The 13,374-nt window shown below is 40.7% G+C and overlaps 1 protein-coding gene across 6 annotated transcripts in view; it reads left to right on the forward strand.

The window, feature by feature from the left end:
• DMD (dystrophin) overlaps nucleotides 1-13,374 on the forward strand; it is a gene marked incomplete at its 3' end in the record, with an annotated part of 1,946,774 nt that overhangs the window by 1,620,440 nt on the left and 312,960 nt on the right. For all 6 annotated transcript variants that reach the window (XM_081125527.1, XM_081125528.1, XM_081125524.1 and 3 more), the window contains 2 exons: nucleotides 10,614-10,734; nucleotides 11,363-11,631. In XM_081125527.1, coding sequence (XP_080981653.1) covers nucleotides 10,614-10,734; nucleotides 11,363-11,631 — 390 coding nt within the window. The remainder of the gene's footprint in view (nucleotides 1-10,613; nucleotides 10,735-11,362; nucleotides 11,632-13,374) is intronic.

The raw sequence follows: 13,374 nt of genomic DNA on the forward strand, positions 1-13,374 counted from the left end.
CATTGTGAATGTTAAGATTCAAGTTGGCTCTGTGTTAAAAAAAAAGAGAGAGAGAGAGAAAGAAATGCATTGTTCCCCATCACCTCTGAAAAACAAAGGTTGGGATGGAGTGGTTCGGCCCATCATTCGATGGCCTGGCCTCTTGGATTTTCTAAACAAGTATGGTTTCCCTGCAAAGCTCACGATCAGTTATGTCCACTCTAAAAATGTCCCTGTGGATCTATTGGAAGAAATAGACATCTTTTTTATGTAGTCTTCATCACTAATGGAGTAAGCTACTTTTGTATAAGTTTGATATTTTATGCAGTCATATTTAGGAATGCTGAATGGAAAAGATGTTAAATTATTTTTAGCACTCCATTTCTAGGCATTTGAGGAAGTCTTCTGGAAACCAGCTATATCATCAAAACTTGAGAACGGCGTCATCTAGGATTTGCGATTTTTCTATAATGACTATAATAAGCTAAAATAGGAATAATTTATAAATCGATCTCTCTATCAAAGTCCTTGTTCTAACCATGTCAAAATATTTTATATCTTGACAAATACTCTTTAAAATAATATTTGTATAGTATCTGATCTTTACAAAGCATTTTTACACACATTCATTTAATTACAAATTAGCACCTGCTGTTTTTCTGTGTTCTTTCTTTTCCCCCCCAAAAAATTTTGTTTTAAGAAAAACTGTAGCATAATTAGGGCTCCTAGAATTTATTGACTCTTTTAGTAAGTATTTATTGAGTGTCTACTATATGCCAAGGGCTGAATACACAGTAATGAACAAGATGAGAATATGCCCCATGGACCTTCAAATTGTAGTGAGGGAAATACACAGCAAACCAATATATTAATATGTAAAATCACATCAGGCCATTGCTCTGAAGGGGAAATTTAAAAAACAGGGATAGTTGCCCAGCTGGCGTGGCTCAGCGGTTGAGCATCGACCTGTGAACCAGGAGGTCACAGTTCGATTCCCGGTCAGGGCACAGGCCCGGGTTGCGGGCTCGATCCCCAGCGGGGGGCGCGCAGGAGGCAGCCGGTCAATGACTCTCATCATTGATGTTTCTCTCTCTCTCCCTCTCCCTTCCTCTCTCTGAAATCAATAAAGACATATTAAAAAAAAAAAAAGCCCAGATAAAAGAACAGGTTTGAGGTGTTCAAGGAATAGCAAGATGGGCTGGTGGCAAGTTGTAAAGAGAGGCAAAGGCCAGATCCTGAATTGTCTTGTCTGCCATAGTTTGGAGGTGGATTTTATTCTGTGTGTAATAGGACATCACCGAAGCACCGTAAGCAGGGACACTATGATCTGATTTATGTAGTCAGGAGATGACTGCCTGGTCAGTGGAGAATCAAAAAAAGTGAAAGCAGGGAGCAAGTTAGGAGGGTGCCAAAGTCATCTGGGAAAGGGATAGCAATGGCTTGAACGAGCGTGGAAATGACAGAGGTGGTGAAAAACTATTTGATCCAAGATATATTTTGAAGGTAGAGCTGATAGAACTTGAAATGGAGGGGATGAGGAATGTGAGAGAAGGCAGAGAGTCGAGGGTGGTTCTGAAGTCTTTGTTTTGAGCAGATGGGGAAACGGTGATGCCATTTATGGAGATGGGAAAGGCTTCAAACCGATGGTGAACGCAGGCATGTACATGGCACAGGACAAGGCTTCCATTTTGGGATTCTGTTGATGAACAGAGACAAATGGCATGATTCAGGAATTATTCACCATTTACACCTGACAAACTCAAAATTTGGCTGAGCCTCTTGAGAATGGATATAAATTAATTTGTCACAGGGTTTCCTAATAATCCATTTCTATGGACTCTTGCTTCTGAAGGAATTTCTAAAATTTAGGATTTAGGCTCAATGACCAAAACCTAATTCTCCAAATGACCATGGGAACAGATTGAGTTTTCACCAGTGATTTCTCAAGGTCAGCTCAGACCTTAACAACATTATTATTGTCAGCAGGAAGGGACTTCCCCAGTGGTTGTTGGAAGCAGCCCAGCCTTAGGATTGAAAGTCAAACAGCTGTTCAAGATGCTGTGTGAGCATGAAACCATCCTTTATAGTATCACAGATCTGCGAGCGGGCCGGACTCTACTCTGGCCCATGCCCTTGATCTCAGGGAACACAACTTTTTGTTTAAAAGATTTCCAAAAAGTAAATCGCAACAAAAAGCTTGTTAAACACATTTCCCCCCTAAACACTCAAACGTGTTTTTTCATTGAGTACAAATCAATTTTTAAAAATAATTTCAGGCTGAAATATGTCCGCTGATTTTTCAACTTTGCTTCAGAGCGATTTAATTTCATTTATAAATGTGGTTCATGTTGTTGACTGTCTGAAACAACGACTAGATGTATCTGATAGTATAATCCCTTATCTTCGCTTTTATTCAGAAGTAGATACGGGAAAATAATATAGACGATTATGCTGTGAAAATAAGATAGACGATTATGCTGTGAAACTCTTAGAAGCAGAGAGCAGAAAGGTGGTCGTGAGGGGCTGGGGAAAGGGGGAAGTGGAGAGTTGTTATTAAATAGTTATAAAATTTTAGTTACACAAGATGAGTGAGTTCTGGAGATCTGCTGTACAACGTCGTGCCTGTAGTTAGTGCTGTGTTGTGTACTTAACATTCATGCTGAGTGTTCTTAGCACAATAAGAAAATAAAGATGATTATGACCTTTCCTTTATAGGCCGTACGCTCCATTGTGATAACTTCTCAAATACCAGCTCTCTCAAATGCCATGAAGGGAATCCTTTGTCTTTCTGGGTTTTTGTTCCATTGCTGCTGCCCTCAGATTTCTTTCTACCCTCAATCCCTCTGAATCTGCCTTAGATGCCTAGAGGCAAAACTCCTGCTCCCCTGGTTCACCACATTTCTGGATCTTGCCCTTTTCCAAGATTTTGGTTTCGAACTAATTGGACGTTGCTTGTCCCCAAATCAGCATTCAGCAAGTAAAATATTTCTGATGTGTTTGAATTCAATAAGTACGGTAGCTCTTTAAATAAGGAAGTTGATTATGGTGACAGGATGTATTTAGCAACTTTCCAATAAGAATTAAAAACGATATGGGAGGAATGTAGCCAAGGTAGGTATATTATGGAAACTAGAATGACAGTCTAGGAGGACAGCACTGTTAAACACTGATCAAATGGCAGATATGACTGTTAGTGTCCTTGGCCTAGGCCCACTCGGTAACCATTTGTTGAATGAATGGCCCTGTTAGATGGCTTTAAATTTGAGGGCCTGTCTCGTGTTCTCCCTTCTCGTAGCTAATGCTGCAGCGTAGGTGAAAAGCTGCAGCCAGCCGTTCAAACTAGGGACCTTCTGAATGTTTGGACATGATCATCTTCTCTACGGAAGAAATCACTGGGATTAAAAAGGCCTCCTCTAGAGGAAAATTCACCCAGTGACTCCAAGGTTACTCTCAGCCTCTGGTTCTGTAGCATAAGAATAGGCCCGTAGCCCGGCTGGTGTGGCTCAGCGGTTGAGCATCGACCTAGGATCCAGGAGACTGGGGTTCGATTCCCGGTCAGGGCACAGGCCCGGGTTGCGGGCTCGATCCCCAGCAGGGGGCGTGCGGGAGGCAGCCGATCAAGGACTCTCTCATCATTGATGTTTCTCTCTCTCCCTCTCCTTTCCTCTCTCGGAAATCAATAAAGATATATTTTTTAAAAATAAATAAAAAGAATAGACCCGTAATAAGATATCTCAATTTTTGCCAGTTGGTAACAACTTTTTCCCTAATAATTCATGACACCAGCCTTTCACCCCCAAGCATGTTCTGCATCTGAAGCAACCCGGCCACCGTATGACCCACTCTGGTTTTCCAACTGGGCCTCTGTTAATTATTCAACAATATGAATTGAGTGTCTACTGTGTGCCAAGCTATGGCTATACTTTTTATCCTTAGTAAAGATGCCTAGGAGAGACAATCTTAAATTGCCACCATGTAGCAGTCCTTTGGCTAATTAATTGATCTGAATGTGTTGATTATAAAATATTTGAACTGGATTTCTAAGCTTAGATGTTTAGGAAATCCCCACATTTTACAAATCAGCACGTCAAGGCTCAGGGAGATTTTAGGGCCTGTTCTAGATCACGCAGCGAAGTTTTGGCCGAGCCCAGGCCTGAACTTCAGGTCTTCTGCCACTCTGGGCAGCGCTGCTTTCACCACTTCAGTTCTACCTCCCAGGATGGCTCAGTCAAACTCTGCTAACTAACATGGAAATAACATACAGTCATTCCATCAGATTTTAGTCCAAATAACAGAAATATAGCCTTGCCACTCCAATGGGAATAGAGGTAAAATTCAGCTCCATGGAAACTACATCATTGAAAGAGATCTGTGTTTTGAAAAGTAAAGGCTTTCACTTGCATCCATAGTAATAGGTCAAACTGTCTAGGCGAGAGCAGCGTAGCTTTTCTCTCTGTAATGTCAGTACTTGTGCCCAGAGCTCTCATCTGCTCCTCTCGTCTATGAGGTGTGTCAAGCAATTCAGTACCTCCCCCTTTATCCCCTCTACACATGGTTCTGCGCTACTTCTGTTTGTGGTACTATTAGGTATTTGTGGCAACAGCCACCCTATTTTTTTTTTTTTTTTCCTGCAAGGAGGAGGGACAGAAAAAAAAATCCCAAATAATCAATGACTCGATGCTTCTCGATTACTTTCAGGTATTTAAAGCTTCTGATTAGCTTCACGGTCATTAGGATTTCCCACTTTTGTGGCTTCCAAATTATTATAATTCAGGGAACTTTTATTTTGTGCTATCACTCACTTTCAGCCTGGCTTAAGAATTTCAAGATTTGGATTCTAAGTGACTAATGAACTGAGGGCCTTAGATAAGTCCTAACTTATCTGTACTTCACTCTGCATTGCTAAAACACTCATAGTATCTAAATATACTTTTATACAGACATACCTACTCAGCCAAGCTATTGACTCCTTGAGGACAAAGATCAGGTCCCTACATCTTCCCTACCTTATACATAATAAATTGAAAATATTTTAATGAATTAATCAGCCAGCAGTCAAGTCCATCAGTTGGTTAGTATTCATGATCAAAATAAATGGATTTACCTCGCCTCGGGATTTACTGCTGGTGTAATTTTGTAGCAGATGATTCATATAACTTTATTTTATGACCCTTAAGAAGTTGAAGGAAAATTATCAATTTAGTATGCCTAATTCTTTTCTCAGTTGTAAGGCAAAATGTTCTTTTCTCCTCATGGAGATGCTCTGAGTCTTTAGGAGTTGCTTCCAATTCTTCCACATCACTATTTCAGACCCTGGCTGTCTCGGGAAGGGGAAGAGGAAGGTATGGGGAAGACGATGGGTTTTAAAGAAAAGAACTTAATCTGTTCAAAAGATTCAGGAAGAAAATATCTGAACATTTGGGTATTGACATCTAAACAGTGTAAGGATATATTTTGTATGTGTATGGGAGAAAGGCTCTATATCTCATACCTATTTTACATCAGCAAATAATTGAACCAACTTCTCTGATTTAAAGCAATCATAATCTGTGAAACAAAATCAGTATTGCATATGAGTATAAATTTTTCAATGTCGTTCAGATATACAGGCTTTCTTTGAAAGATGAGACACTTATTATCAAAGAGTCAAGGCTCTTGATAATGAGCGTTCTTGGTTTTGTTTTAAAATGTCTCCCTTTCCTTCCTCTTAAAATGCAATGAACTGTCATAACAAGCAGTTTATGGTAAGTTGATCAGATATTGAAAAATGGACTTCCCATTATTTTGAGGCGGAATCTGTACAGGTTGTTCCTGTTGGTGGTGGTTTTTGGTTTTCTGGGCTTTTGCCGTTGTTGTTTTTCCTAAAGAAGGCTATTTCTTTTCAACTCCATGCTATGTGGCCCACTGGTGCCCGTTCCCTAGAGCAGTGTCTGGTCCATAGTAGGTGCTCAAATCTGTTACATGAATAAATGGAAGAGGGTCTTTCATGTGACTTTATTTAAAGTGACATGTTTTTCGTTTTTCCCCACACACAATTAAGAAACACTGCCATTTCTTTATCTTCTCATTTTCGTCAACTGTTTCTCCCTTTTGAGGAGAGTTTTGATCTTTTTCTGTATTTTACCTAAATCTTCCCAAATTCTGAATATACAGTCACTAAACCTGCTCTCCCATCCATTTTCTTTTCTGAATTTCAGGCAACGATGTGAAAAGAATGGTACTTAACGTCTTTGTGTTGACAGAAGTCCCTTTGTCTTTTCCTTACACGCATCTTAACCCTCAGTGACTCATCTTTGAGAAATGAGCTGTGCAGCTGCGGTGGCGCTAAGCCCTTGCCACCCACTCGGGGGGCAAACAAGTGGCCTCTCACAATGGACGGATGGCCCTCATCCTGGAATTATTTGCTGCTCAGTTTGAACAATGGAAATGCGTCATCAGACCGTGTCTTGGGTGGTGGTGGTTGTTTTTTCACTTGGACAGGACCTCTAAGATCCATTTCCTGATTTCACAGGCCTTGCTCCAACAATTATTTCCACTTTCTGCTGGCTGAGCCCTTTAACAGAGTCCCCTCCGCTGTGGTGACCAGCTGTCCCGGTTTGCCTGAGACTGTCCTGGTTGCCACATTGAAAGTCCTGCATCACAAAACCCACCTCGGTACCTGGCGAACCAGGACGGTCGGTTCCCTTACTCCTGGCTCCCTCCTTTCAGTCTCTGTTCACATCAGTTCTGTCCTTAAAAGAGCTTTTCTTCCCTTTACCTTGTGATACTCATCCTGTCCGATCTTTCTCTTTGCACTCTCAAAACAAAAGATGTCACAAAAATAGTTTTGATTTGAGGTACCTGCTCCCACTCACTCCTCAACTAAACCTACTTCTGAGGCTCCTGCCCTCCACTGAAATTGCTTTACCGGGTCCCACGGACACTTTTCAGGCTGATTCTGCTTTACCTTTCTGTGCCATAATTGGACACTCTTGGTTACTTGTTTCCTCTCAAATTGTCACTCTCCCTTCGATACTTCTATATTCCTCATTTCCCCCAGTCTTCCTACTTATCCATTCCTTTTTGACCTTTCTTGGGATCCAACTCCTTTGTCTGCTTATTAAGTTTTTATATTCTCCAGAATTTTCTTTGCAGCCCACTCCACTGACTGAGAAGTTTTATCTACTTATGTAATTTTAATCCTTGCCTATGTGCATAATCATAGGCACTGGAAGGATATTAGCTTAATGAGAGACTGACTGTTAAATCTCCTCTCTTCTGAATGTCACCTCTCCAAGCTGAGCCTATCACACCTCCCTGATCTGTTTTCTATATAGATTCCCCCTTAGATTAGTGTTGGGTTTTTAATATTCATCTTTATTAATTTTACCCTGAATGTGCATCTGAGGTGTTCCGAACCAGAGACAGTTTTCTTTTAATTACCTAACAGTAAATATCACCACCCTCCTCCCTGTGCCCAAGTCTTACCCTTAGGGAGACATAATGAGAGCTAATAAAAATTTTCCTTAATTAGTGGCTGGGTACTCCATAGGTGAGAGACCAGGAAAAATGATTTTTTTTTTTTTCTCTGCTTATAAAGGAGAAAGCAGTTGTTCCATTCTCCTTGAAAACATACAGGTCTGAGTCCTAACTCCAACTTCTCCAGGATCCAGCTAGCCCCATGTATCTCAGGTCTTACAACCTGGAAATGTCTCCAAAGTCTGGACTTTACATTTTTTTTTTTTATTTAATTTTTAAATATCTCTATTGATTTTGAGAGAGAGAGGGAAAAAGGGAGAGAGAGAGAAGCATCGATATGAGAGCGGAACATCGATCAGTTGCCTCCCGCATACCCCCTGCCAGGGATCCAGCCTGCAACCTGGGCGTGTGCCCTGACTGGGAATCGAACTGGCAACCTTTAAGTGCATGGGACAACACCCAATCAACTGAGACACACCAACCAGGACAGGTCTTTATTATTTTTTTTAAATATAAGTTCCTAGAGGGGTAGCCACTCCAGTGTTTCTGACAACTTGGAGCTCAACCCAGGAACCTACTCTGGGCTATGATCATTTGGCCCTCTTTCGATTAGAGAAATTAACTAGACAAATGACTATAGATCTAATTCCCACGGTCTGGGAAGGGTCTCAGGAGCCTAGAACTTTTTATAGGTGTACTGAGAAATCCAGGAGAGCTCATTTTCTCACATTTCGTTCAATCGCACTCAGCATTCACTCCTCCACTCAACCTAGAAACTGGGAGCTATCCTTTACCCTTCCTCTCTCTTACCTCCAGTGTCTATGTAGGCCCCAAATACTCACTCACACCTCTACTCTCTAAATATTTCCCTGCTCTAATCTCTGTCTTTTTTCTTTTTTTCTGGTACCATTGCCCTAGGTCAGATCTTCATCATATTTCACTGAATTCTTGCAGTTGCCTCCTAACGAGTCTCTCTGATTTTATATCTGCCCTTCTCACATGCATACTCTGTACTAATGGCAGGGAAACCTATCCAAAACACACACCTTGCCTTGCCACCCCCCTGCTGAAATCCTTTCAAAGGTTCCTGATTACCTACAACGCAGCACCTAGGCTTCGTAGCAGGGCATATGTGGTCATAGGTTGAGCTTCCAATTCTGCCTTAAAAGTCTAAAATAGCGTGAGATGACAGTGTCCCACTTCATCTCTGGACATGTCCACTCCTTATACTTGATGTTCTAGAAACACTGGCCTACTTGAGATAACTGTATATGCCACTGCACTTTTGTCTTCTTTCTTTCCTTTCCCCCTGACCTGCTCTCCCCTGGCCAGCTCATGTTCATGCTTTGGAACTCTTGGTGAATACTATTTTCTCTAGGAAGCCTTTCCCAGTTTCCTTTCCCATGTAGTGCAGACCTGTAGCACTTTCCACATTGTACTGAGATCACTTACGGGCTTGGCTCTTCTGTTATATACTATAAGTTCTTAAATAGGAGGGGCTATTTTGCATTCAACTTTGTATTTCTAGTCTCTAGTACAACCACTGCCACGCAGTAGTTCAATAAAGGGAGCCATTACTAATCTTATAATTAGTAATGTGAGTATCAGTTGCCTCTTGTCAAGGCCAAATAGAGAGACTAGGCAAAATAATAATTATCTTGAAGTTGGGAAAATTATATATATGAGAAATTACAGGAATACAAGAACTGTACAGAGAGAGAGAGAGAGAGATTTCAAATGAAATATTAGAAGGAAAATCAGACTTACCTAAAAGCAGAGTAAATAACCCACCTACTCTGTATGATGTCAAGGGCCCAAGAATATCCCACTACAGAAATTCCATCTCCATCCACAGGCTGAATCCTAATACTCCACTTAGAGAATTTCATTATTTTGGCTCAAATATCTTGCCTCTCTCTACTGAGTTGTAAATAACTATGGAAGATGAATCATTTTGCAAAGTATCAGACTCAGAATTCCTTTGAATGGCAAACACCATTAGGACTTTATTGGTAAATGTCATACAATACCGTTCTAGAGAACTCCTGTAACATAACGTATCTGAGGTTTAAAGGAGCTGATAATTGTCCTAGTAACAGAAAAGGGCTTAAATTCAGTAGGCAACACTACTAAAATAGGATAGAATTTTTAAAAGATATGAATAATTAAGCCCTAGATCAGGACAATTATTATTACTGCAGTTTTTACATTGATCTATTAGCATTTATGTGGTACTTCATACTTTCACTAACATCTTCACTTCTAATATCGCAGAATCTGGCTCAGTAACTACCTTGGGTGGTTTCAGAGTCTCTTAGTCTATTCTAGCTTCATGCGGTGTCTCACAAGCCTTAGCACTCCATTATACATGAATTTTATTGTTTTCGCTCTTTTTCTAATGTGTTAGTTTTCTCCCTTCTTTTGGTCCAGAAACTTCTTGAAGGCAGACACTGTGCATTTTGCTTTCCTTTTTACCCCATGTAACAAGGAAGATTTGCATATTAGAGATTAAAGTTGATCACTAGCCTAGATGACCTCAAAGAACCTATTCTAAGTATACCCGTTTGTAGATTATACCCACAGCGCCTACCACCATAATATCTCCAAACATGCCCACCATTCTCGAAGAAGTCACAGTGAATAATGCAGTGGGTATGTGTTTAAGCGTTGAGTTGTTCCCTTAGTTTACTGTTAATATATTGGTTCACTCATTGTCAAACATTTTAGTAAAATCAATGGTGATTATGAATTCGGCTGGTTGTATACTTCAGTATAGCCTAAATTCTTCCAGATGGCTCTTCAGGCTTTCCATTTATGTTCTAGATATCCATTCTTTTGGATATGTATAAGTTTTCATTAGCCCTGTTAGGGCTTTGCCAAATAAGTCTTGTGACTTTAGCTCTAGACTTTAATTCAGGTTATATACACAGAGCATTCTTATCTTAATGAAAGGGCATTACTATACCTTGAAAGCGTGCCCATTGCCTCCAGAATAGTTTGTTTCCTGATTAACAGAAAGATCTGTATAGCCTTTATCATTTTATAACTATGGGTTTATAAATAAAGGACATAGAAATTGACCTGGGAATTTCATAACCAGGTTCTGAACACCCAGGATTAATTTTGAGGAGAATGTCCCAAGCCAAATAAGCATTTCTTTTCATTTCATTTCACAGGCCTTCAAGAGGGAATTGAAAACGAAAGAACCTGTAATCATGAGCACTCTTGAGACTGTACGAATATTTCTGACAGAGCAGCCTTTGGAAGGACTAGAGAAACTCTACCAGGAGCCCAGAGGTAATTGAATGTGGAACTGTAATAACATATTGATAGAAGGATCAGTGGTGACAGAGCAGCCCATCCATTCTGGCTGCCAGGGCCTGGATAGCTCTCACACTTTCTAGGTTAAGTAGAATTGATTCAGATTATGCATAAATGTTGCAAAAGAAGAAGGGATTTTAGACCACCACACATAAATCTGTTTGCGCATTCATAAATAATCATTAAAGGAGATCAACGATCAGCTATTGGAACATTTAGAAAATAATAAACAGAAGAGATTATCTGTAGGGAGGAATTCTGTTGTTACAAAGACCCAAGTTAATTTTCAGTGCAAGAGCCTGGCTGAAGTAAATTCGAGCCTGTGGTGTGCATCCTAGCATTTTCAGTAGCTCCTCAATAGCTTAAATGAATCTTGGATCATCTGATGGCTAGAAGGCAGAACAAATTCACTCAGGAAGACAGACTTGAGATGCGTTGGATTGTATCAGAATTTATGCCAAAGCTCAAGAGCCACTCATCTGTAGGTTGGCCTCTTGTTAAGCGGTACCCCCTTTCTTGTAGTATGACCTTTACAACGATACGTGTGGGGTTTTTTTAAACAAAAATGTATGTGGCCTCAAACCTTGTCGTATTACCAATTTAGAGCTGCCTCCTGAAGAAAATGCGCAGAATGTCACACGGCTCCTCCGAAAGCAGGCCGAAGAGGTCAACACTGAGTGGGAAAAATTGAACCTGCACTCTGCTGACTGGCAGAGAAAACTCGACGAGGCCCTCGAAAGACTCCAGGAACTTCAGGAGGCCACGGATGAGCTGGATCTCAAACTGCGTCAAGCGGAGGTGATCAAGGGATCCTGGCAGCCCGTGGGTGATCTCCTCATCGACTCTCTTCAAGATCACCTCGAAAAAGTCAAGGTACCATCTACTATTTTGCTTCGGGGCCCTTTGAGAGACTCAAAAGAGGTTCTAATCTGAACTCTAGTGCAGGATTTTCTTCCCATAAAGTTAAAAATAGGGCCCGTAGGCATTAGAAATCAGTCCATCTTTCACAGGTTCAGTCTTCTCCCATGTGGCATTTTCTTCAAGAGAAGACAGTGATCAAATCGGCTGTCTGTCTTCAGTAATACAAAATGAAATATTAAAAAGTTACAGGGCAAAAAATCATTTTAAATTTGTTAGTAGGAAATTAAGTGTTTGAAGTAAAGTGGTCTAATGTACGTGTGTGTGTTCTTTGTAGTATTTAGTACCAGAGTAGGAAAATGTACAAAACTTAATCAAGAGCCGGGCATGTAGGTTTTATCTCGTTTGCTAACTGAATTATGTGACTTGGGTGAGTTTATGGCACCGTTATGGACATTAGCATTGCCCTTCCCTTAGAAGGCAATATATATAATATAATTTTGAGTTGTATTAGTCTACTGTAGATATTAGAAATTATCATGATGAATTTGGAACACTTTTTAAAATTAATTTTATTGGGATAACATTGGTTATTAACATTACATTTTAGGTGTCAACTTTATAATGTGACATCTTTATACTCTGTCACATGCTCACCACCCCAAGTCACCATGTATTTGATGCCTTTACCCTCTTCATCCATCCCCCACCACCTTCCCCCTCTGGTCACCACCCTACTGTTGTCTGGAATACTGTCCATGAGACCAAAGTTATATTCCCTTGTGCCACAAAGTTGATAAATATATCTAAAAAGAAAGATGAGACGTATTTAGGAGTATCACTGTAAAAACTAGCAACTTGAAGCATACTTTGTTTACTCACCTAGTGTCAAAACCACTTAGTGCCCCCAATTTGAAATGCTCGGATGCTGACAGATCTGAACTTCTGGTCTGGATCTCTTTTCTGATCTCCTAACCCATGTGCCGTTAGAATAAAAATACAAGCACTCTAAGACCAGGTTCACTCATTCTACTGTTTGTCCACTCCCCTACCGCGCTCCCCTTTAATCTGCCCTTTCTCCTGTGTTTCATATTTCGGTTACCGGATCATAATGCAACAAATTGCTCAGGCTTGAAAAGTGAAGTCCATCCTTTAATCTGGCTACATTTTCACTGGCTGCTCAATTGTTCATTTTCCCTCAGAATATCTCTTTTATATTTTCTCTCCTCCACATCCTGTTCTAACCTCCAGCATCTGTTACTCAGATCATTGTATTCTACATCTGAAAAATCCCATTAACCGGTCAAAGTACCCGGCACATCAGGCACACTACATTTGAAATAAGTGGTGAATAAATGATATTTTTATATCAGCCATCCTTTCACAACTCTAATCCAAACTCCTTGCAGGAGACTGCCTGCCTGAGAATGAAGTTCAGTGACTGAAGAGGGCAGGTGGCCCTTTTCGCCCAGACCCTGACTCATGCCCCCACCCTCCAGGTTATTGAGTTCACTCTGACTATATCACCCCTTTATCTAAATAGACCATCTTTTCATTTTTGGAACTCTCTACCTTTGCAAATGCTCTTCTCTCTGCCTGGGTCACCCCATCTTGTCTGCCTGATGAACTTCCACTCAGTCCTCAAGACCCAACTGAAATGGCACCTGTCTTTGTAGTTTTCCCTGCGGGGGGTCGAGCCCAAAAACTGGGCATGTGCCCTAACCGGGAATCAAACCGTGACCTCCTGGTTCATGGGTC

Source organism: Miniopterus schreibersii (genome assembly GCF_964146895.1).
Source record: "Miniopterus schreibersii genome assembly, chromosome: X".
NCBI classification, from domain to species: Eukaryota; Metazoa; Chordata; class Mammalia; order Chiroptera; family Miniopteridae; genus Miniopterus; species Miniopterus schreibersii.